Raw genomic sequence first — 26611 nt, forward strand, 5'->3', positions numbered from 1 at the left:
AAAATCTACCAAACACTAAGAGAGCCTGAGCAGTAAATATGAATGTTTTCCCAATTAGGCTACTCTCGTTATTTTTAATGCAATAATCCCAGATCAGCTGGAGATATGATATTGCACATTACAGTATCAAGGTACTTCTAAAAAAGAAAGTTAAAAAGATCTTCCTCTTTCAGTTTTTCTCAGCACACTGAAGTTTAGACCATTAAGTCTCCGCATCACTGCATTTGCATAATATGAAATCCATCCAAGTTATATATCTAAAATTATAAAACAATCTTCTTTTTAAATTATACTTGGATGATTGAAAGTTCTTAAGATGTGTTGCTTACTTTCCGTTGTTGATGTTGTTATAATTATTTGATAGAGATGGAGAGATCTTTGGTAAAGTTGAAAAATTGGATGCACCTGGGGACCTTTAAAATATGAAAATGTCAAATTAGATAAAAATGCTGAGATTGCAAAATTAATAATGAAAAAGAAAAAGCTAAGAGATGAACAATGTATGTAAATAAGTATGAAAAATAAGGTTTGTGATTAGAGCAATAAAGCAGCGATTCAACCTCAGTTTTAAAAACATCTCACTTTAACGGTTTAAATCTCATCACAGAAAAAGCATTGATATAAAGTTATCCAAAGCCACCATTAAAGATTGGTAAAGAATTATTATATCCAAAAAAAACCAAAGTGCTTGATCACGGACAATGGGGCTCTCCTTCCCAGAAATAAGCTTTTTGATGCATTTAACATCTTTCAAAGTTAGTGCATCAGCACATTAATGCTGTTAAAGCACTCTTAAAGCCAATTTTATAGCACTTTAATGACTATAAAATATTACAATGCTAAGATTTTGCAGAATAGTCAACCATATTAAAATCAAACAGCGATAACCAGAAAACTTAATGAAATATGACATTCAGTGTTTTCACCAGAGGCTCAAACAAAATTTGTATTCACAAGTCATATTTAATGATGAATGCAAAGCCAGTTAAAAACAAGCGCACTGATTGCAAGATATTCCAAGAATCTCTGAAAATGCCCCAAACATTTAGCAATATTTCCAGAAACAACAACAAAAATAGACAAAAGGCACACATTCACAAAAAGATTATACATGCTTAATATTCCAATAGTTATCATTCAAACTTTTAAAAGATAAAAAGCTATTCCTTAGTCCAGCTCTTTTGCATCATGAAGTTAAAAACTGATCAAATATGCTAGATGATGCATTCTGCTAGAACAAATACACACTCCATTCTGTGGTCCACAACAACAATATATTTCTATTAAATAAAAACATGACATTTTTCAGTACTATAAATAATGCCAATTAAGATAAAATAGTGATTTTTTTCCTGGCTAACAGGAAATAATCAGAACCCGTTTGTTTTTAGTACTCAATATTTAAAGTATCAGTCACTCTAAACAAATCAATTCGATCTATCAAACCATAATAGTATCAAAAACTGAGTGCCTTGAATCAACCAATACCATTCACTGACATATCTAGACCAACACAAATGTTACCATTCATCAAGAGAGCTATCAAAATGTTATGCAATAATCACATACTAATTCTTTCATTCAACATGAAAGAATGAAATTCTTTCAATCAACAGTCACTTTTGATTCTAAGTGCCGGTTTACATTATTTTATTCAGTTGCAACTGTCTTCCTCCAAGCCTTCACATATAACAAGATTCTCATAAACTAAGACTTTCATCTATGAAAGACCTATCACCATAGATATCTGGGAACATTTTTTTTGTAATTTGTCTTTGTGCCCTTTTAGAATTAAAAAGTATTAAATGACTAAGTGATAATATCCCTTTGAAAAGGTTCATAAACCAATGTTTGACAAGCCATAGGTCTGTACATTATTATCACAGAAAACCCATCATATGCATTTTTGTTCTATAAACCATGCATACACGTGTATGCTATAATCAATCATTCCTGTTTTACAATGTGTCAGCAAAAATGAACATCCTGCTATACAGAACATCCTGATACCACAGAGAATTTCTACAGGTACCGTGTGAAAAGCAAGGATAAAAAACAGAACAAATCAGATAATTATGAAACTGGTTTTACAGAACATTGGGACTCAAATGACAGAACAGAAGAATAGTTTGGATTTATACCCTGCTTTTCTCAACTGTAAGGAGTCTCAAAGCTGCTTACAATCACTTTCCCTTCCCCTCCGCAAAGCAGACACCTTGTGAGGTGGGGGGGATGACTGAGAGAGTGCTAAGAGAATATGACTAGCCCAAGGTCACCCATGTGTTTGAGAGGGGAAACAACCCCAGTTCATCAGAACATCATTCATGTGGAAATATGAGAAATCAAACCCAGTTCTCCAGATTGGAATCTGCTACTCTTAACCACTACAACACACTGATTCTCCATGGCTTAGTAGTCAAAAAACTTGAGCTGCTTGCTCAGGTTCAATCTCTTGCTTCTCCAGGTAAAGGATCTCAAATCACAGGTATCAAGAAAGACCACTGACATGGTCTGCAGAGCTGCTGACAATAAGTGTATGAATTACTGAGCTAGATGGACCAATGGTTTGACTTTGTTCATATGCTTATACTCACAGGATATAATTTAGCTGAAACAGAGATGGTCATGACACATTCCACCCCTCCCCCAGTAGCAAAACACCACTTTATAATCCTGAAACAAATGACAAACTGTAATAAAGGTAACTAGACAAGTGCTGTTCTTGAGATATAACATGAGAGTACAATCCTTCATATATATATTTGGGTACTCCATGTGGACTCAAACTATCTTAAAATATCACCTCCTCCCCACCCACCTACCGGAAAGCAAAAATTAAATACAATAAATCCAAGTTAGCAACAAAGAACAGATATTTTTAATAGAATGTTATTTTATCATCCTATGGCCAATTCAAACAACTTTACAGCTTAATCTCACTCTGATACTTGGGGATGAGAAGCAACCCATTCCAGATACTATGAAAGATGTTTCTTGGCCTTAGCCAAGAGCATGATAGGTAGAGTGAGTGATACTGAGCTAGATGAAAGATGGTATGATGGTATGAAGGAAGTTTGTATGCATACAGTTATACTCTGTCTCAGAAAAAGAAGTTACAACAGTCAGTTGAAATGCAGGAGTTGATAAAATTGTATTAGAATATAGTTCTGAGCGAATATCATTCATTTTTACAAACTGCTTTGTCAAAAAATCATTCCTTTGTGCATTTTTGAACATGGTACTTTGAATGCCAAAATGTATTTTTAATTTCAAACTTTCAAACATATGGGGAGGGGAGGGCTAGGTAAGCACCAGAGTCCAGGCGGAGCATTCTATAACAAAGAAGAAGAGTTTGAATTTATACCTCACCTTTCTCTCCTGTAAGGAGAGTCAAGGTGGTTTGCAAGCTCCTTTCCTTTCCCCACAGGAGACACCCTGTGAGGCGGGGCTGAGAGAGTTCCAAAGAACTAGCCCAAGGTCACCCAGCAGGAATGTAGGAGTGTGTAAACACATCTGGTTCACCAGATAAGCCTCTGCCACTCAGGTGGAGGGATGGGGAATCAAACCCAGTTCTTCAGTTTAGAATCCACCTGCTCTTAACCACTTCACCGTGCTGACTTCAACACGCTGAGTTCTGTGATGAAGGAATATACAACCCTACTAACATCTTTTTTTGAGACAGTCTATAAAACTTGTAAAATGTATACCTAGCATGGAGCCAACTTCCAGTAGCATTTTATTGGGGAGCATAAAATGAAAATCACCCCATGAGTTACTAACTTCAATAGTTCAATAACAACCAAGATCAATTTGACTACTTTAGCATCAGAACAATTTGTTAAATGACCCAGGAAAAAGAAAGCAAAGACCAACGTTTTATTTATCTTATTTGAAACATTTTTAGGCTGCTTTTCAACTTAGGGTTCCAAGGAAGCAAACCAAAAAAAATTAAAACAAGTAAAAGTATGTCTCTATATACATAAAAATCTAACAGTGTGTTTGTCCCTGTTGGTGTCCCTCAGAAGCTGCTGGATGGATCGCCCCCAAATTTTCACAGGACGTCCCTCCCTGTTGCTGGCAGGTACTTGGACCTTCAAACCACCGAAAGTCCATACCTGAGCCAGGTAAAACGTCTTTTTCCTGGTGCACCAGGCCATGAAGCTGCCTCTGTTTAACAGTCACCCTTAGAATGTTCATGCAGCCTGTCTGTCTATGGCCTGAGGGATTAGAATGTTCGTGCAGATGGGCAGAGATGAGCAGTGAAAACAGTACATAGGCAATACTGGTAGGTAATACGAGTGGAAGTGAAACACATACACACTTTGCCATGTGAGACGTCAGGTGGGGTTCCCCCCCACACACACATGCAGGTAACTTTCACTCTCTGTGCCTCACCCACTGCTACCACACAACACACATACTCTCATCCACATCCAGCTCACTCTGCCCTCCCTCACATCCAACCACCACTTACCCACTTCCTCACCCATATTCGCCACTGCTCTCTTTTACTAAAAGCGAGCTGGAGTTTGCCTTTTTCTTCTAAGAAAATCCGCGGGGTGGGGCGAACCAACACTACTGGCTCCGCTTCTTTTGAACATGGCCCTTTAAGAACCCAGGGAGCTGGCCTTGATCTGAGCGCCTCACCACCCTGCCTCTGCTGCCTGACTGGGATAGCCTTCTTGCCCTAGTTCTGCCTTACCCAAGCCAGGACTGTGCGTGTCAACCAGCCTCATGGACAGCGGGATTCACACTCTGGACAGGTCCATTGTGGAATGGGAAGGGTTACCTTATATTAAAAATCAAGACAGCACCATATAATGATGTGCATTGAAAAGGGAAAGAGGGATTCTATTTGACCACCCCAAAAGGCTATGTTGGGGATCATTGGATCTGCATGGACATCTGTGTGGGTTGCGGACTGTGATGAGAAGGACAATTGCCACAGCAACGCGTGGCCGGGCCTGCTAGTAGATATATACAAAACAATCAAAACAGACAGACAAAAGAATGGAAAGAAAACCAGAGAGAATCAGGGAGGGAATTCCAGACAAAACAAAAAAAGACTTCACTTGCAGGCAGAAGACGCTGACAGAAGATAACAGGCGAATTTCCATGACGACGGAATGCATACATTTTGGTGCCACAAGTGAAAAGGCCCTTTCTCAGGCTCCCATTTACTTTAAAAGCTAGAATGCTCCTATTATCTATTAAGTATGAGCGTTTCTGATTTATCATAAATGGCACTGCACTTCTATCTCTCCAAATTTATTCAGTATTTTAATTGCTTCTTAAGCATTTTCCAAATGCCATGTCATCAGAAATCAGAAATGAGGTTTAAAACGTTTCTCTATTTTGATTTTGCCAAATAAGTATAATCAGAGGTTCTACTGAAACCACAAACAGAAGAGGTAACAACAGGCAGCTTTGCTTAGTCCATCTGTTTCAGCAGCCAGTGTAAGTGCTTATAGTTTCAGGGAACTGAACAGACAATTGGACACATGGACATCAGCAGATGACAAATAGAGAACATCAAATTATGTAATCAGAAGCAGAAGATTTTCTCTGGTAAAACAAAACTAGAAGCAGTCTGTGGTAAAGATCATGAAAACAAGGCCAGGAGCAGATTCTGGTACTATTAATGAACTGTTAATATTAAAAATTAGAATAAAGCTGAAGAAAAACACCAAAATATTCATAGTACCAAAATACAATCTACAGTAAACAACATTTCTGAGGAGTTAAAAAACCATGTAAACAACAGTTAAAAGACCATGTAAACCATGTATCACTAAGTTCAAGTGAATGAAAAACAAAACAAACTCCCCTAAAGCCTGAAACAACATATTATCAAGAAACAATGCACAGACCACTCTTGTACCCAACAGAAAGGAAAAGCCTCAATGAATGACTGATGAAACTCTTAAAATTGCTAAATCTACAGGCACTCCTCTTATCATTCTGAGGGTTTTAAAAACCCCATATGTACGTGCGCATATTTATATTTAGATGTTACATATTCCTGCAAACCTGCAGTATTTTTAGGTTTGCGGAAAGATCTGTTTTGCCCATCATCTCTCCAGTGTCTGGACTGAAGTATCCTCAGATTTGGCAGACTTTTCTATTAATACATAGCTAGAAATGATGATTGAAAAGAATCTGGAAAGTGAGGCTGCATGTTTGATTTTCTAAAACTTAGTTTCTTTTCTGATTTTCCTGAGGCTATTACATCATTTATCAGTCTCATAAAATGATGAACTAAGTATCTTCATGTTCAAATAGATAGTTGTGAAATATTCAGATTGGTAGGCATTTCAGAAGCCTCTTGCAGAATAATTGCTGTACTCAACTGCCCCTCTCTATGAACAATAATTTTGTAGGGATAACATTAGTGATAAACTGAAGCTACAGTATGAAATCTCATTATGAAAGGGATGAATGCATGTCAGTGTGTATTAAGGTACATCTTGCAAAATACTATAATTGGTGAATTGGTGATTAGATTATATGTAACCAATGTTCCCTGAAAACTGCATGGGTAAGCAGGTGAGCACTCTCCATTTCTGTGCTAAACAGATAAAAAGGTTGCTGCTCACTGAGTGGGTGTGAGGAGCAGCATGGGGAGCTCTCCCAGGCGCTGAAGGGAAGGCACACTCCACTGGGAGTCCACTAGGACGCCAATCTGACTGGGGAGAGGCATAAAAGGGCAGGTGCAGAGGCACAAGATGTGGCTGGGGGAGGTGCAGCCTGGCATGGAGGCAAGAGCAAGAACTTCAGAAAGTGAGGTGAGGAGGGTTGGGGTGGAACCTGAACATAAGAAAGAGCCTGCTGGATCAGACCAGAGTCCATCTAGTCTAGAACTCTGCTATTTGCAGTGGCCCACCAGATGCCTTTGGAAGCTCACATGCAGGATGTGAAAGCAATGGCTTTCTGCTGCTGCTGCTCCCCAGCACCTGGTCTGCTAAGGCATTTGCAACCCCAGATCAAGGAGGATCAAGATTGGTAGCCATAGATCGACTTCTCCTCCATAAAATTGTCCAAGCCCTTTTAAAAAGCTAACCAGGTTAGAGGCCATCACCATCACCTGTGGCACCATATTCCAAATCCAATCACACATTGCGTGAAGAAGTGTTTACTTTTATTAGTCCTAATTCTTCCCCCCAGCATTTTCAATGTATGACCCCTGGTTCTAGTATTGTGAGATTTGCTGCTGTTTCTTGGGAGCAGTGCTGATGAGTGGGGGATGGAGAGTGGGGAAGGGAACCTCCAGTTCTCCTCCGTGTGGGGCTAGGGAAAGGGCCTGGTATGCCTTTGATATGCTCTTTCTTTCCTTCTTGCTTTCTTTTCCTCTCTCCTTCATTTCTTCCTTTCATTCTCTCCTTTCTTCCTTCTCTCTTTCTCTCATTCCCTCTCCTTCTCTCTCTCTCTTTTTCCTCCCTCCCTCTCTTTCTGTCAGATTCAGACCCTATCCCCAAATGGTTCTTGCAGGTCCTGGTTGTTCATAGTAGATCCCAGTTCGAGGCATCCTTTGTAAAGGTCTCCATTGCCTTTTTTCATTTATAACAATTTACAGAATAATATTTCATCATCATCAATTTTATTGAAAGCCATAGGCCATTACAGTATTACAATATTGTTACATTACAACTTCTGAGCCAACTTGTTATTCCAACAGGTAAGAAAAAAAAGAAAAAAAATTCACTAAAAATCCATCATTGAACACTAAATCTTTCACTTTCCCCCCTACAATATGTCTGAATTGTATTCCCACCTAACTTAAACCAGTTTAGGTTTGATCATTTGCTTTATTACATTGTTGGAGCGAATCTTTGTAGCTGCCAAGGCGAATAGGCCAACCCTATAGGATATATAGGGATCCAAATCCGCAAGGAGAAGGTATAATTTGTCTGAGTCATAATATACCTGGGACAGGGATATAAAACTATTCAAAAACTTAGCCCTAGGCTCTGCGTACAGGGGGCAGTTCAGAACATAATGAGGTAAATCCTCTACTTCCTGTTTGCAGATACAAATTCGTTGTTCAGCTGGTATTTTGGCATATCTGCCTTCTAAATAATTTGTTGGCATTGTTTGAAATCGCAATGCTGTCATAGCGTTCCTTATCTTAAACTGAGTAATGCCAACCAAGATGGGGGGCTCTGTGATGATCCTTTTTAAGGAATTGACTATACCAGGAGCAAACTTGGAATGTAAAATTATATCTCTGTCCATACAGTTATCCCTTTGAATATCCAGTCCCGAAGGTTACGTGATTTAAAATTGGTGAAGAGAATAAATGATCTGGAACAGAATAACTGAGCAATATATTATTTAGGGAGGTATTATGTAATTCGAGGCCTTAAGTAGTATCTGCAAACTTTGATTCCCAAAGCGAAGTTGGTTTTAGTGAACTCTTTTTAGCGATATTTCAAGATTGCCAATTCAGCTCGAGCTTTAATAGAAGGCAAACCGAGTTCTGCCCTGAGGAGGGCAGCTGGCGTTCCTTTGGGAAGTAGCAGAATTCGTTTAAGGAAGAAGTTTTGAATAGTTTCTATTTTATGTAGGACTTGTACATTCCATCCCAAATCTCTATAGCATAGAGTAGCATAAGGTATAACTTTAATTTTAAAATTTTTTAGGGCTGGATCAACTAAATGACCTCCTTTTGTATGATAAAATCTCACTATTGCCCCAACAGATTTTTGAGCAGCTGCTTTGACCACTGCTAAATGGGCATTCCAATTTAGTGAAAGGGACTGAATGTAACTCCTAAATATTTAAAATTATTGCATTGCTCTATAGGAATATTATGGATGTTCCAACTGTATTTTCTTGGTCTTTTCTTGTTCCAACTGTATTTTCTTGGTCTTTTCTTGAACACCATTACCTTAGTTTTGGAATAGTTTATGGAGAGGGCCTCCTCTCTGCAATACTCACCAAACCATATAGGAGTCTCCTTAAACCATTCCTTGTAAGTGAAACTAGGACCATATCATCTGCGTATAGCAGAATTGAAATTTTCTGTTTTTCCTAGCGAGGGGCAACAAATTCATGGCCGGTCAGTTTGGGAATTATGTCATTAATATAAAGGTTGAATAAGGTGGGGGCAAGTAAACAGCCCTGCTTGACTCCTTTCCCTGCTCCTAAACCCATCTGTTAGAGAGCCTGATGTATTTACTCTGACTTTGATCCATGTGTCCTCGTGCAGCTCTCTAATAAGGAAAAGTAAGCGTTTATCCATATTTGTGTTCAGCAGTTTCCACCAGAGTCTTTCTCTACATACTGAGTCAAAAGCAGAGGCCAAATCAACAAATGCCGTATATAAGGCTTTCGTTGGGCCTCTTATGGCTGAATGAGCTAGTTGGTATAATACAAGGCAGTGATCAACTGTAGCTTGTCCCTTCCTAAATCCTGCCTGTTGTGGATGTATTATGTGATTTTCAATTTCCCAATCTTCTAATTTTCCAAGGAGATATTTGCCATATATTTTAGAGGCCGTGTTCAATGGGCTTATTGGGCGATAGTTCTTTGGGTCATTTTTGTCTCCTTTTTTATGTATAGGGACAATTATGCTGGTTTTCCATCCACTAGGGAAATTGCCAGTATTGTTAATCTGGGTGAAAAGTTTGGCAAGAATTGGTACCCACCAGGATGGAAATGTTTTGAACACATCATTCGGAATCAGATCTTCACCGGGAGCTTTCCCGGTTTTAATAGAACTGATCAAGTTCTCTATTTCTTTCTCCCTTACTGAAAGCCAATTTGGAGATAGGCGCAGGTCATCAAAAGCACCCTTTCTTGTTAAGTCTGGGAGTAACTTAGGGATCAAGGAGGAATCGAAAATTTGGGAGAAATGCTTAAACCAAATGTCACCAGGTATCTGTGCATTTAAAACTGTGCAGCATGAACCCATCCCAGATGAGACCAATGCCCAAAAATGGGCTTCGTTTTTCTCGGTCACGGCTTGGGCCAGTGCTTCCCATTGGCATCTAGAATATGCTTTTTTCTTTTACAGAATAATATTGCTGCCTTTACAACAATTTACAGAATAATATTCCTGTGGCAGAGCATTGGACACTCAAGCCTTGTTGTAAGTTGATACAAAGCTCCATGAAAATGTGAACAGAGGATATTTTTATACTACTATTCACAATTTTAAAAAAAGTTTTCCAAGAGTGTGGTCATGGACATGGTGTCTGGGTGAATTAATAATGTCTGTTTTTGATTCTACAGTAGCCCCTATTAAAGAACAATAACCAAGGCTTTTTAAATGATTATTTTCAATAAATAATATAGATTGGGGGGGGGGGATAAAAAAGGGTCAGCCTTATAGTAGCAAGGCACACATTTGTGGAGGGATCCTTGGCATATGCTCGGGAGGAAATCTTATTGGCCTGGTCCTAGATGGACCAGGCTAGCCTAAGCCAGTTGGTGAAAGTCTAGGATTGCTATGAAGGGGCAGGCAATGGCAAACCACTTCTGAACATTTCTTGCCCTGAAAACCAACGGCGACTTGAGGGCACTTTCCTTCCCCACCACCAAATGGAGAGATGTCGCACGAAAGCTCAATCATTTGTATGTCTAATCCAAATGTATGCCATACAGTAATAAGTCAATAGAAAAGTGCTTTTTAAATTGTACATATGTGCTGAATAAGCTGCATGAAAGACTGAATGCCACGCAGTAGCTTTGAATTTAAAATATTATTGCTCAAACCATCAAAAAATCTGCTCAGTGGTTGGGAAGTTCCACTCAGTGGTGGGGAAAAATTAGAGGGAACATTGTATGTAACTCATTGAACAGAAGGAAATTTTGTAAAGTACACTATAATTTATCTAGAAGGGAATCTTTCTATAAGCTTAGGCAAGAGATAACCATATTAAAAGATATTTGGCTAGATGATTTTCTCCTTCTAATTATAACCTACAGCTGTCATGATGGTTCAACCTGCAATTTCTATTTTTGAAGTCTTTTACTCATAGTACAGATTTGCTACCAATTCATAATACAGATTTGCCACCAATGTAAAGAATCATATCTAAGCAAATTGCCTTGGTGGTGGTCTTAAAAAGAACAGGTTAAACGAGAAAAATAACGAGATAAATCTTCATGAAATTAAACTTACATTATGTCCAGAACAAAAATTGATAACAATCTCAGTTTTTTTAATCAATGAAATTGCTAATAAAAGTATATACTAGAACTGCCACATTGTACAGCTCACAAGCTTGCTCCACTACAATAGGCATGAAAAGGGATTCTCTGTCTCCAGAAATGTAGCATGTCTGAACTAAGACTGAATATTTATTTTTGATGGTTTCTATTTGTAGAATGGTTTGATTTCAGGAAACATTCAAACAAGACACTAAGGGAATTTTGAAGAGGCATTAGACCAGGGGTAGGGAACCTGCGGCTCTCCAGATGTTCAGGAACTACAATTCCCATCAGCCTCTGTCAGCATGGCCAATTAGCCATGCTGGTAGGGGCTGATGGGAATTGTAGTTCCTGAACATCTGGAGAGCCGCAGGTTCCCTACCCCTGCATTAGACCATGGGAGTGTTGCATTTAAAACAGCATGTTTGAATTTTCCAATGTCTTCTGGTTACAAGTTGTATGAAATCCAAAATTTAAGGATTTAGCCAATACAAAACCTAGAGTTGCACAGTCTGGCAGTTACCATTCAAAATCTGTGTTTTCAGGATTATAATTTTCAAAGCTCAGAATGCAAAAGTAACACACACACTATCCCCAGGTGAACACTATTTTAAAGGTAGAGCCAAAGTCTGAGTGTAAGAATGAATAAATTTTGTGGTGAGTATATCAGAAGAATATGGCAAATGATTCCATATGTACTACAAAACAAAGCAGACTGAATTCAGTGTAAAGTGAGATCAGAAGGAATTAAAGAACAAGCAACAAGAATGCTTATCATAATTTAAATATTATCCTTTAAAGTCTGAGCATTTTTGGTTTATACTATCAGAGTTACAACACACACACACACACACACACACACACCCAGCCTTTGTTCTAGTTTCTGACCCTCCACCCCATTCTCAATCATCTCCTGAACATTTATTTTCCCCATAGGTGGAATTATAGAACAATTAAGGTCAGTTTGAAAATACTTTGCCAGGATTAAATCTTGTTTACTACAAATGCTTATCTTTATAGAAACTAGCATCTACTATACAAGATCTTTGATGTATATTTTAAAAGATAATGTAAAGAGAATATTGATGGCCAGTTAACTGCAGAGTGCACTGAACACAGACTTTGGTTCGAATTCCTATTTGGTCATTTGGACAGCTTCAACTTCTGGCCTGTAAACTTGGACTAGTGCCCTACTTTATTTAAGAGATGTACTGTGTGTAGGGGGAGCAGGGAGGGTTTAACAGGAATAAACAAAGCAGAGAGAAACCCTAAGTAAACAAAAAAGCCAGATTAAAAACCAACAGGGGCTTTGCTGTTACATTATACCATTATATTATGACTGAAATCTACAGGAACGTTTAAAATCACATTATCATTTAGATGTAACAAGGCTGTTTCTAAAGTCCTATCAAAAAGAAACATTGTCATATAAAAAAGTGATAGGCCGCACCTTAAAGAGTCCATAGTATCTTACTATCAATCTGGGTACAAGGCAGGACCAGGAACAGAAAGTGCCTTAAGTTTTTATGTAAGTTATTCACCTTCTGCTTTTCTCTTTGAGGCTCAAGGCAGATTACACAATGTAAGTCAGCGCAAGCAATAAAATAAGACATCTGATAGAGATCACCTGGCCCTATTAAAGAAAGTATTGTATAGCAGCAACACAATATGTTGCACAAGATGATCTGTGAAGTAACGCAAGGTTCTACTCCAGGGACATAGGTATAGATTTTTTATGGGGAGGGTTCAGGGGCATGGCCATGCCCCCACCCCTGGGGCATGGCCACGCCTCCCCAAGCCCCACCCCCAGCCTCAGCGCTTATAAAAGCAGCTCTCTGAGGCCAGGGATGCTCCCCCCCACCGGCCAGCAGCCCCTTCTGCCCTCCCCTCCAGGCAGAGGCGTAGCTAGGGAAAATGGAGCCCGCTGCAAAATCTGAGTTTTGCGCCCCCATAGCCCCTCCTCATGGGCAGCCGCTGTGATGGTGGAATCCACCCCCAACAGCATCATTTTCAATGGTGTTTAAACCAGATAGCCAAAATCTCCTTTCAAATCCGCCTTAAAGGGAGAATCTGGGGTCCCCAGTTAAAACAACATTGAAAGTGATGCTGTTTTGGGGTGGATTAAAAGGAGAATCTCGGCTCCCTAGTTTAAACAAGTGATGCTGGAATCCACCTCCAAACAGCATCATTTTCAATGGTGTTTAAATCCACCTTAAAGGGAGAATCTGGGGTTTCCAGTTTAAACAACATTGAAAGTGATACTATTTTGCGGTTGATTCTCCCCCACCCTGAAACAGCATCACTTTCAATGTTTAAACTGGGGACCTTAGATTCTCCCTTTAAATCCATGCCAAAGGGGGGGGGGGTTAAAAAGAAAATATAGGGAAATTTGGGGGGTTCCTGATGTCAGGGGTGCAATTGTTAAGCTAGCAGCACCAAACTTTCAGGGTATCTTTAGGAGACTCTCCTAATGATACCACCCAGTTTGGTGATGTTTTGTTCAGGGGGTCCAAAGTTATGGACCCTCAAAAGGTGTAGGCCCCATCTCCTATTAGCTCCGATTGGAAACAATGGGGATGGGGCACCCCCTTTGAAGTCCATAACTTTGGACTCCCTGAGGTGATAGCCTCAGGAGAGTCTCCTGAAACATCCCTGAAATTGTGGTGCTGATAGTCTAAAAACTGTGCCCCCTGCAGGCCAAAAACAAAAAAAACACAAACATACAAAAAGCCCACAAACGGGGGGATGGAGTTTTGGACATGAAATGGGGGGTTTGAACCCGAGAAAAAAAACCCTTACCCAAGTCACTGTTATACCCTGCCTCCACTGCTTTTTAGTGCCATGAGCAACACACTAGGAGACATGGCATTTTTGGTCTAGCATTCCACACACCCTTACCAGGATAGCCTAAAGGGCCCAATCCCAGTAAATCTTGGAAGTTAAGCAGGCTCAGCCTCGGATAGTATCTGGATGCAAGAATACTAAGGAATACCAGGGTTGCTACGCAGAGGCAGGCTATGGAAAGTCACCTCTAAACATCTCTTGCCTATAACATCTAGAGTCAGTTGCTATTTGTTGGCAAAAAGCCAGAAATTCCTACTTTTACAATAACTAAACTGTAGGTCTACAGAAAATCATTCCATGCAACAAACATAAAAGATTTTGACCCTATATATCCATGCAGTTAAGATTATCATATCAGTTCTTGAAGAGAAAAAACACACCAATGTAAAGGTTTTTTCTCCATAAATCTGGTGTGTGTGTTGGGGAGAAAGTGTAACTCCATTCAGCTACATTGAAGAGAGCATTATTTTTTTTCACTTACTTAGGAGCTGAAGGACCTCTTGGCCACGTTCCATCCTCATTTTTCTGTTCTATTACTAATACCTATAAACATAAAATGGAAGACAAACCCAACTTTATTACAGATCAGGACCAATACCAAACATAGTTTAAGGATGCTGAAGTATCTGCAAACTGTAAGACTTGTTAAACCAGATTTTTGCTGAAATTATTTCCTTTTTTAAAAAATAGCCTTATCCCTAGCTAAAACAAGCAATATAATTTTAAAAGAAGTAAAGGAGTTATTTGATAAGAAAGCAATTATGCAAAGAAAATGTGAGCAATTTTGGTTAAGGAAACTGGTATCACTGTGAACAGAACTATGAAGCTCAGACCTTTCCAATTCTACTCAAATTATTTCACCTATGAGATAAGTTATTCACCCATAACTTAGTGACTAATCAGAGGTGTATCGCCAAGGGGACGCGGGGTGCGTGATGCACCGGGTGCGTACCCCTGTGGGGGTGTGGTGTGGGCGTGGTGTGGGCGTTCTGGTGTGGGGTGGAGTGCACCAGACACTTTTCCTCCTTGCTACGCCTCTGTGACTAATTTACAGTCATTCCTATATCCTGATGAACATTCATGGCTCAAGAATACAAAGACATTCTTTTCCATGTACAACTTTCCTCTATCATTGCAACTCACTGAATCTCCATGTCTTAAAATTGACATTCATGTAATATAAACTGGACAAGAATTTACTTTGTCTCCTAAAGTAGATATTAGCAACTCCATGTGCACACTATTTTTTCAAGAGGGCTATCAGAGGATAAATAAAGAAGAACCTAGAATACAAGAGATTGGCAGTAATTAGTGAATAGCACCTTGCTGATGATCCCTGGCCCAAAAGATGTCTGGTTAGCCTCAACCAGGCCAGGGAATTCTCAGCCTTGGCCGCAACCTGGTGGAACACCCTGTCTAATGAGGCCTGGACCCTGCAGAATCTGATGCAGCTCTGCAGGGCCAGTAAGATAGAGCCATTCCACCAGGCATATGGTTGAGACAGCTATGGTTTTTACCATCAAAATGGCCTCCCTCTCCTCCTCCCCATTCCTTTTGCTGTGGTTGTTAAATCATTTGGGATGTTACTGAATTTTAGAATTTTTAGCTATTAAATGGTTAGAGATTTTTAATGTTATGTATTATATGATCTGTATTTTTATATGTTGGAAGCCACCCTGAGCCTGTGAGGGGAAGGGGGGGGGGGAATATAAATTGATTGAATGAATAAATAAATGAAACATCAACAAAGTAAACCGCTTTAGGAGAATTAGACCAAGAGCTTTGGGTAGAATATAACGACCAACTGAATAAGCAGTTCTTTAAACTGCTGAAGTATGCCTATTGACGCAGTGATTTTTTTGATAAGGAGCAGCACTGAAAAAATAAGTATAGTTATACTTAAAGAGTCAAAACCTGAAGTCCAGGAGGTGGTATTGAGACTTTTATTATTTAGTTCTGTGGTATTTTAAAACTTAACATCCTAAAGCCATCAGAAAATTTGGACAATTTACTAAGTAACTCCATTTGTGTAGCAACAGTGAGTAGAATACAGAAGATAATTAAAGGAGTCAAACAAAGCTGTGCTATGGCCCCCCTTTTGTTCAGTTGTTTCCGAATGACCTTGCTCCCACTTTGAGAACTGTCGATTCAAATTGTCCTACACTAGGAAATGTGCTGTTGTCAAAACTGCTCTATGAAGATCCTGTTATCCCACACCAAGGTTGGTCTCACCCACCTTTTGTTTCAATGCAGTGAATATTGTGTTAACAATTTGTTATCAATCAACCCACTTAAATCTAAGGTTTTGGTCTTTTCAAACAACTTTTGAAAAGTTTGTAGACCCAACTTTTTTCTTAAGGCCACAACTTCGGTAGGTCCTTGCCCTCTTAACTCCAAACTGAATAATCAGGATCCTATGTTACTGAAAATGGTGGCCAATTTCCTGATTAATACTCTGAATTAACCTTTTGGCTTCTCCTTTCTGTTTATATTATTCTTGTATACTTTGGATATCCCTCCTAGTTCTCTTATCCTGTACATTTTTATTTGGTGATTATTTTTTTGATGTCCAATAAAGGTTTCTGAACTGAACTACAGAAGGTGAGTTCAGATGTATTGGTTAAAAAGTGAGACGTGGGGCACAGGACAAAGTGCTTATTCAATGCAGCGCTTTCTGATGAGAATCATAATTCAAATACTTTTATAGACGATACTAAACAAAATCTTCTCAGATTTGAAATTACTAGTATAATGTGAAGAGCTGAAACAACAGATGACTTGCCCAGAACTTATTTTAATAAGGAGCTATTAATATTCATCAAATTTGAAATTAGAGAATTTAGAGTTCGATCCTTTAATTCTTAAAAATTCCTCCTGAATAAAACTCTTTTTCTTCTTCACTTCAATAACAGATCACCATGTAATATCTAATTGGTTTCAAATCAACACTTTGTTTCAAAAGTGATCTGGCTACGAGACCCACGAAGTTGCTGTTAGGAGATCATTGTAACTCTCATGAGAAATGATTAAAAAATACAAGCCGAAATCCCCTTAAGCTGACATAACAAGTTACATGGGATGTTTGTTCCAGCAAGTGCAAGAAATTTTTCCACTGATGCAAAAGACTTCTTTGATGGTGGAAGTGGATTTTGCTTTAGCAGAATACTCCTTGCCTTGGAGATATGTACTAGCACTTTTCACCGACTGCTCTCCCTCCCACAGTAGCCTACACTGTCACCACAAATGTCTGGCTCCCACCCAAAGCTCTCTGCATTCTGATCTATGGGCTTTGGAAAGCTACATAATTGATTTATTGTGCAGCTAACGCTGCAGTTAGGGAAGGGCTGTGGTTTGGTGGCAAAGCATCTGCATGGCATGCACTAGGTCCCATGTTCAATCCCTATCCTCCAGTTAAGAACCAGGCAGGAGGTGATGTTAAAAACCACTGCCTGAGACCCTGGAGAGCAGCTGTGACTGAGTACACAATACTGACTCTGATGGAGCAAGGGTCTAAATTTATATAAGGTAGCTTCATGTGGACATGGAAATTTTTAACCATACCTTCATAATGGTGCCCTGCATAGAAATAGTATCATCAATATAAAACATACACATAAAAGTACATGAAAATCCCAACATACTTCATTATCTCATACCTGTCCCTGGTACAAACCAGCATCCTGTATTGTACTGTCTGGTTTATTCAATGGTTCAAATGTATTACTCATGTATTTATTCCACAACCTGGTCTCTTTTTCATCAGGAATACTGAAGATTTTCCTTATTTCTTTTTCAATTGTATCTATGTCGACAGAAATAAAAGTCTTATTGTATGGCTTGTGATACACACACATCAGGAACTGATGTACATTTATCTTACTACAAGATAAAAATCTGCATGCAGTTAAATGTATGATATTATACACAGAGATTATAACTGGCAAACCATTCCATGTAACAAGAACATTATGCATGCAGAGATAAGTAGTGAAAAAGGAAAACAATAGGTTGGGTCTATCTAGACATCTATTCAGTGGCAAGATTTAGTCAAAAAAAGCACCCATGGTTTGTTGCTATGTGAGTGACCTAGTGAACTAATTGGGCTCACATATTCTCTTCTGCTTCTTCCCCTAAAGCCAGGTCATAAACAATTTCTGTGACAAACTATAGTTTGTGATTATACCCAACCTTACCTGCTATTTACACACTTCTCAGCAAACTAGGATGTTGTCTGTCCTACCACTACAAGCCACACGGTTTAAATGTAATAGCATAAAAAGCAGCTTTAGAGTCCCATCCAAAGAGGGGAAATTCCTCTTCAGGCAGCAGTGCACTAGCTGTGCCAGTGGATTCACTCTCACTGGCACTTACCCAGCAGATGGGCGATCCCACTGGCGTGCAGCTGCCACTGCCTCTGGTACCAGAATGCAGTGCTGAATGTTGCAGCAGCATCCTGCCACTGCCAGTGGTGGTATAGTGGGAGTAGGGCTGGGAGAGGAGCCGACATTAGTCGACTTCCTCCTGGCCTTTGCCAGTGGTACATGCAGTGTGACCTATTGGGGTTTCTCAGTGGCAGGGAGGCTTTTTGACCTCCCCATGCCAATGGGACGCTTCTTTGAAGTTGGTGGTTGAGTGCCTGGCTCATGGATGGGGCTGCCTGTCTTTCATGAGCAACACAGCTGACATCAGAATGAGACAAGAAAAGGAAAGCACGATCCTGAGTATCTTTTGATAGTGCCACATCCAGACTGACACCTGAATTAACTGAATACGCACAATGTGGAAAGAACAGTTAGTTTTCTTAGATGAACATCCTTCCATTTTTTTGAAGCTGAAGATTGCGAGTGTAAAATATTCAGTATATTTATTAATACTTTATACTTATATTCCCCACCCCACCCCAATTCTACCAAAAGGTATAGTACTAGGGGAATTTAAATGGAATTTTTTAAAAGCACATATAATAAGTATTGCAATGGAAAAAAATGTATTTTATAAAAACAACACTTTCTTAAGGGCTGTACCAGCAAAAATAATACTGAAATGGTAACTGAGGCTTGTGATTAGCAGATCTAAATGGAAATCTGAACTGTTTCCATCCATAACAAAAGATTCTGAAGTTGGTGTTTTAAAGCTGACCGAAGTCATGCCTTGAAAGACACTGCATAACCACTTAGGGTTATAAACTACGTAACAATCAGCATACCTATTGTGTCAGCTTTACTAAATCTTCTTGTTACAACATTGTTCATATTTCCATTTTCACACAATTTTAATTCTGTCAAATATACTTCTACTTTGCAGTGCTTCACAAACATACCCTGTTCAACCACCTGGAAAATAAACAGATCAAAACTGGTTATTAACTGGAACAGGTTCTTTTTAATCCCTAAAAGCATATAACAATAGTTCAGAAAGTAATATAACAAAATGTTAGCTATTCCACTAGTCAGCTACATTTTTAGAATTCAATAGTTTACAACAAAGTAGAAACTGTTATGATGGCATGTAAAGGTCACAGAAGGTAGGTGATAAAGCAGCTCTTCTCAGTTTTAAATAGTTATAGTTAAGATGCTCCCCCATCCCTCTTTTAATAGTACCAGTAACTCAAATGGCAATATATGGTACAAAAATATAGCAAAACAGTCTACACCATCAAGAATTACCATTTTGGTTTGCTGATTTTCTAATTAAGGGTATCTTAACATTCAGCTTTATCTAAGAAAACATTTTAAATTTGTTCTTTATCATAAGTTACTAACAAATGACAAAACCTGCAAATTGAAGTAAGCAGAATATTCACAATCACCTTTTTGATATTTCCATATGATCTTCTATGCTGTAACTGCATAAGTCAGCCATGTAGACTGTCCTGAAAATAGCCATCAGCCTGATATGTGATACATCAGACAAATATGGTAAAGAAGGAGGTACCAAGTAACGGCTAAAAGTCATATGCTACACCAACAGACAAAACACACACTCACTAAAGGAGAAGGGCACATTGACAAATGTCCCAGGTATTTAGGAGCTTGCCTTGGACATTTAAGGGAAATGAGAAATTATCTTACAGAGATTGTATACATAGCTAGATTTGTATGAACTGTCACATCTATAAATGTAATAGTGCTGGCCAAAAGTATTATCCTGTATTACTCTAGAAACAATATATTGCCTCTGCTAAGGTTACAACAAGAGCTGTGTGTATTATATGATTCCACCAAAGTGTTGGGGAAACTGCAAAATGTGATGTTTGGTTTAGAATTCAGCTTCCTAAGGACTTTTGCTTTTTTTAAAGTCACATTTTTTGCTGGTAGTCCTGGAGTTGTGCTGTTGGGTTCCTTTCTTCCGAACTTAGAGCTAATAGTTCATAGTCCAGCAGGAAAAAGACAATGTCTATCGTGTGTTAGACAGAATTGCAGGACTGTTTCTACCACAATCTACAGGACCAAGCTGCAGGAAGAAAGCACCCTATGCACAACCTTGAGGTTGCACAAGATGTGTTCTTCCTTCCTACCAGTTTACAGCTGCAGTACTATGCACACTTACTTGGGAATAAGTCTCATTGAACTCACTGGGACTTCTGAGGCAGCATGTGAAGAATTAGGCACATACATTCCATAATGTAGGACTGCATTAAAAATGGTCAGAATGAATGCAGCACTGTAGAGACGGCCAAGGAGTAATAGCACCTGGTTTCTAGACTGGTAATGATTGGCTCCCTCCCTGCTTTCTGGAAATGCAAGACGACAGAAACGTAGCAGAGAATAAAGGGTAGGGATGGAATGCAAAGGGCTTGAGCACTAGGGAAGGGTTACATCAATACAGCAACTCTTCACTTACTATGTTACTGATAAGCGAACTATTTGCAATACGGGTGCCAAAACAACAAACTTAAAAGGGAGAATCCTACATATCAGTAAGAAACTATGTTTAAAGAGGCTATCAAAGCTTCTTTATGCATTCAGGCTTGTCTGGAAATCAGGAAAATGAGTAGTAGGTATGGCTTACTCCAGTCTATGGACAATTCAGTTCCCTCTTACTCAGTGACTCCTTTTTCTCCTCAGATTCTCCCCTCCACCCTTATTTAATAGGATGCCTAACACCTTTCTTAAGCACAACAGGTAGTTTAACCATTTTAATTGAGACCTAAGCACAAGTTCTTCAGTCCAACTCATTCTAAATTGTTAATGATATATTTTTATGTTGAACAACGTGTGACCAAACTCACAAGAAGTCTGGAAAACAAAACCAAAGTTCACACTACCAGTTATACTTATGCTACATCTAGGTTCAAAAAAGCCTGGTGTTGTAACACCCTCTGGCTGCTGTTTTCCTCTTAGTATCAATTAATACAGAGGAGCTTTCTGAACAACCATATTTACAACTTCTGATTGAGGAAGCTTAAATAAGGTATTAAAATAAGATGCTAGATACAAAACAAATTTGAGATCGGGTTTGTGGAAGTATTAAAAATGGGCCTGAGTTCAAAATGAAATCCCGAATTAATCCCAAAGTACACAGTACATACGCTATGTAGTTCTATCACAGGGGGAAGTTACAATACTTTCAGAGCAAACTGAGCAAAAGTAATTCTCCTCAAACAGCAATATGCTAATTAGTCTTTCTGCAAAGCCAGCTTATTGTGAGGGGAACCTATAGTTATAAACTAGAACTATCCATAGAATTTAACAAAAGCAATTAACAGTTTCCATTGTTTTTATTATTCTAAATAGGAAAATCAACTATGAAGCTTTCTCATAGCTCATACTGATATCGTACTTGTTGCCAACATTTAAGCCATAGTATTTGTGCTGACTTCAGAAGAATTGGGCTTCTCTCAATCAAAATACACAATCCATACATATCAAACTACACTTAAGGAAGTCTTTTGCCTAGCATAAAGGCACAGGCTTTACTCCATGAAAATCTATGTGGAAACAAAATTCTGTTGATCTTTACTACACCAGAATATACTGCAGATTGGAGATGATCAAAAGTTCTGTGTAACCTCAGAAGTACATGCATAAGAAATCTATCCTAGGAGAAATTTCTAGGAAAAGTGTGCCTTAGGAGACAGCTACAAAAGAAAGCCAGTGCTGAGAAGAAATGGGAGAGAGAACAATGGAAAGTAAGAGTGATGGAAAGGAAGCGTACAGAAAACAAAAGAAACATCTAATAAAGGGAAATTCTTTTACAGTCTGATACTTCCAAAATAGATGAAAATATTTTAGAATAATGTGTACTGTTGCTGTTAGAATGAGATGCTACATATAAGGTGAAAACTGTAAGGCATATAGTTAGAACAAGTGTAAACAAGGAAATGCAAAACTGAGTACAACATTATTTCCATTTCTAATTAATACTATTTGACTATCAGAAAAACATTAAAGGGCTAAAGCATTTAGTTTAGCTATATACATACAATAAACAACTTAGCAGGGACTGCTAAGAAATATTATATTAAATTATAATTGAAATAAAGGGCTTACTATGCAATGAGAAACCCTTGTTTGGGGGGAGGGGGAAAGTTGTACACTCTTTCTTCCCTGGTTTCACAGGATTCTACAGCTGTCAGAAGCAGATAGGGAAACACAAGGGACTGCAGCGGAAAGAAAGAGGGAAAGTCCATTGCCTGACTGTTACTTAACCTGTGCTTCTGTGACTCCAACCTCATTTAATGCTTTGTAAAATTCAGTTGTATCCAAATAACATTTAGGAAACAGGACAAAGAGACATTCATCTTACTACCTTATGGTACTGATAAGGTACTATGGTGACAGCATAGTAACTTTTTTTTGCATTTTCTTGCTTTCAGGAATAACTTATTGTAACTGTGTTGCTTAACTTCACACATTACTGCACTTCTTGCCATTTGGTTGTCTTATGAACAGGAAATAGCTGTTATTCTGTTTTATAGTTATGTTTGCTTGTCTATGCTAAAGCAAGGACAAATTTAAATCCTTCTCACGCAGAAGTGTCAGGAAAGGGACCAAGTTAGAAATGAGGGGGTAATCCAATCATCCTCCAAGAAACCTTTCTCCAGGCTAAGGAACTTTCTTTCAACTTAAAAGGCTCTTCCTTTAACCCCAATATTTTATCATAATTCCATACAGGAAAAGTCTGTATGAAGCTGGCATAGTTACTAGAATACAGTTTAAAGTAGGTATCTTAATTCTTCCTTTTTGTACTCAAATAAATGAACACAGCCATTAATAACAAAACAAAAATCAATGCCAGTGGTCTGTTCAGTTAAGCTGCAGAAAATGCAAGAAATGCAGGAGTGATGAGTTGAATAAACAGTATTTTAGGACTATACAACTTATATTGCTGGTCTTAGTATACGTAGTACCTTGCGTGCAATTGGTTCTTGGCCTTCCAAGAGAGTATACCAGCTGACTAACTTATTCCAGCCTTCAGTTGGTAAAAGAATGTAGTCCAGCTCATCAATGAGATGCTCTTTGAGAAACTGACAATCTCCATCTATGATAAAACATTTTTATATTCAGTTATGAAAACATTTAGACTGTTTAATCATAGTTCAAAATACATTCTATTATACTGGAACGTAACAGTTTGAAACAACTGAAAAATACTTACAATTTATCTATTAATAGATTGAACAAAGTTTAGATCTGTCATAACACATCATCTTTATTGCAAAGTGATTTTGCAAGAAGATATATAATAGTGCATGATTAGCATAAAAAGACAATATCACTAAAAAAAGTAGCTAGAAAGCGTAACCTGCCAGTTCAGAATTTTGTTTTCTTTTCCCTTGTTTCAATAACCAACTCTTTTCACATATTTTCATTTAATATTCAATTTTCATGAACTGTTATAGTGTGTCATATATATTCTACAACTAAGTTGCAGACTAAGGTTTCTGGAAAAAATTAGGAAAACTTATAACCCTGAGAAACACAAGGACCCTGTTTTTTATATTAAATACTAATACATTACCTTTGAGAAGTCCCGAATTATCAATTGGACCTGGATATATATTCTGATCTCCCATCTGATATTTGTCCCAGTTGTCAAAGCCAACATATTTTTTCCATTGTTTGAACCAGCGACTATCCACTAAATACCTTAAAAAGCAGGAAGAAGGAAGAATACTTGAATCGCTTGTCAAAGGTTTATAAGACTAGGTATGAAAGATAAGACTGGCTTTGCATGATTATTTAATAATGTGAACTACCTTCAAAATTAGTTCATTATGCCTTAAAATGCCATTACACAAATTGCATCTAGAGAAGTTGACAAATCCAAGATGTTATTCAAAACGTTATTGTATAGTTGTTTTTCAAAAGACATTCCATACATATTATGCTGCAAGGTCGCTATATCTTCAAGTGAGATGGTAAAAAAGTTTGACATTGTCGCTGCTACACATATCACCAACGTTACAGCCCAATCTGAGTAAATTCTTGAAAGCACCTAACATGGTAGTCAGACTTCTAAGCAATTCAAATAATTAGTCACCAGTCAGTTAACCCAGATAGGACTAAGAAGCTCTTAGCAAATATTAATATCCAGACATACCAAAGTGGTCAATATAAGTAGGACTAGATCAAATTAAAGCAATTATTTTCTAGCTACCCAGAAATCAAGTCAACAAACATTCACATGTAGTTACCATACTCAACAATATCTTCCTAGAGAGTTCCATGTGTTCCCCTCAATCACTATCCACAACCAGCAAATGAAGACCTTGTTCATTTGGTGTTTCCCTTACTGACCTTCCTTTCCATATATATGCATACATATATTTACATATTTATATGTGTATACACACACAGACAGACACTGTTTTTAAAGTTGTTTTTAATTTTCTTTAATTGTTTGCTGCCTTGAGGACATGAGTTGGATAGAGAGGTAGGATAATACTGTTTAATTTAATATTTATAATATTTTTACAGCAACACTGCAGTTAAGTTGTGTATAGGAAGAATTATATGCTGCCATATAAAGGCATGTTTGCAAATATATGTTTGACAAGAAAGCACAAATGCACTGGAGAACTGGTCTACCTTCTACTAAAAATCACCTAGAGAAAAAATCCTTATTAAAAAGGTAGAAAAAGAAGAAAATATAAGATAGTTTAAGACCTTGTGATTACCTCATGAAATGCTGGTGGTCATTTTAGATTGCCTAGGTAACCTAAAATGCCTGTTAAGGTCTCATGAGATGGCCTTGCAAGATTTCAGTAATTACTCCATGAAACTGAAAGATAGTCAGTGGGAGAAATGGAAATAGTGGGCTGGCATGATGTTCAAGGATGAGGGGAAGGAGGAAGACCAGAAGGAAAGGAGCTGTCTTTCCCCCATGAATCTTACTGCTTTATCATCATTAGTATTTTCACATTTAATAAAGTCTAAACTTGAAGATAAATAAAATTTAGCTAGGGAAACTGGATTGTTGCTTCCAACAAACTTGTCTGAATAATTGCTTTTCTAAAAACTTGTCTACAATGGTATATTGACTTGCTCAGGATTGACAGTTTTGGGAAAAGAAAGGGGATGAGCCAGATAGCATTAATAGAAATTAACTTAAATAAAATTTTGATCTTCCTACACTATTGATATAATATTTTTAACAGTGGTTCACAAGTAAGCACTGCTGAATATCTTGTTACTTTTGATAATTTAAGTCACAAAACCAAAAAATAGATCTGACACTTCCTATGCAAGAAACCAATCTACATGAGTACTCTAGGCAGGCCCAAAAGGAAGAGCAATAGTTTGATTTTTTAAAACACAACAGTATCTAAGTTCTATCTTGTGCAATGTATTGTTGACATATGGGGGGTTGGGGCAAAATATGGGTCACAGCAGCAAGTCCTCAGTAGTATGTTTTAAAAATAATTCCAATTGTTGAATAAAATGCAGTGATACAATTAAGACCTAAAGCATATCAAATTGACTTTTATATTCTAAAGAACAGTCCTCCCTATCCCCAATCACACTTCATCACAAATATTCCTGAAATGGCTGAGGAAAGTTATGGAAATCAGACTTGATGCCATGTAACCCTTATACACAATTAGCAAATCATATTAGATAATCATGCTCTTTCTTTCCTAGTTCTTTCTCTCTAATGCACAAATTCCCTTTACCCTTTTCCTTGCTGACTTTATCTATAATTTGTTACTGAAGAGACACAATGTTTCCCATTTCTTAACTGTGGAGGACACGCTTGTTTTCACTTCTCCACACATGTGAGTAACAATGAGACATTACACTAGTAAAGAATTACATCTGCATTAACATTATCCACAGGTAGCTCAAATCAAAGTTTGTAAACAGTTCCTAGCCAGGGCTGCAAACTCCAATTTGAAACCACATTCAGCATTTTCTTAAATTCAGTCATTAACGGACAAACATGATGGAGACAGGATAGAAGACAGTGCATACAAAAGGGGGAAAAGAGGGATAGAGCTAAAATTGTGAGAGCCTACAAGATGTTTACAATTTTCTAACCATCTACACAGGTTCACTTATACATGGACCAAGGTTAACAAAAAGTTAAAGAAAACTTAAATTTGCTCTTCTTGATAATCCGAAATCTGGATGACAGGGTGAGGGAATTGCCAACACGAATGATAAGGGGT

The 26611-nt window shown here is 38.1% G+C and overlaps 1 protein-coding gene across 7 annotated transcripts in view; it reads right to left on the reverse strand.

The window, feature by feature from the left end:
* Window positions 1-26611, reverse strand: part of USP15 (ubiquitin specific peptidase 15) — a 62017-nt gene that overhangs the window by 29778 nt on the left and 5628 nt on the right. For 2 of the 7 annotated variants that reach the window (XR_007244882.1, XM_048501568.1), the window contains exons 2-7: window positions 23962-24089; window positions 23351-23481; window positions 19205-19331; window positions 17655-17800; window positions 14480-14541; window positions 330-413 (exon numbers count right to left, since the gene is read on the reverse strand). Coding sequence is in view for 6 of the 7 variants with exons in the window: in XM_048501568.1 (XP_048357525.1) it covers window positions 330-413; window positions 14480-14541; window positions 17655-17800; window positions 19205-19331; window positions 23351-23481; window positions 23962-24089 (678 nt within the window). In the remaining variant the exon portion in view is untranslated. Of the gene's footprint in view, window positions 1-329; window positions 414-14479; window positions 14542-17654; window positions 17801-19204; window positions 19332-19807; window positions 19889-20547; window positions 20566-23350; window positions 23482-23961; window positions 24090-26611 lie in introns of those variants that run through there. The other 5 variants (XM_048501567.1, XM_048501565.1, XM_048501569.1 and 2 more) reach the window with 5 other exon arrangements.

The sequence above is a fragment of the Sphaerodactylus townsendi genome, linkage group LG06 (assembly GCF_021028975.2).
Source record: "Sphaerodactylus townsendi isolate TG3544 linkage group LG06, MPM_Stown_v2.3, whole genome shotgun sequence".
Lineage (NCBI taxonomy): Eukaryota > Metazoa > Chordata > Lepidosauria > Squamata > Sphaerodactylidae > Sphaerodactylus > Sphaerodactylus townsendi.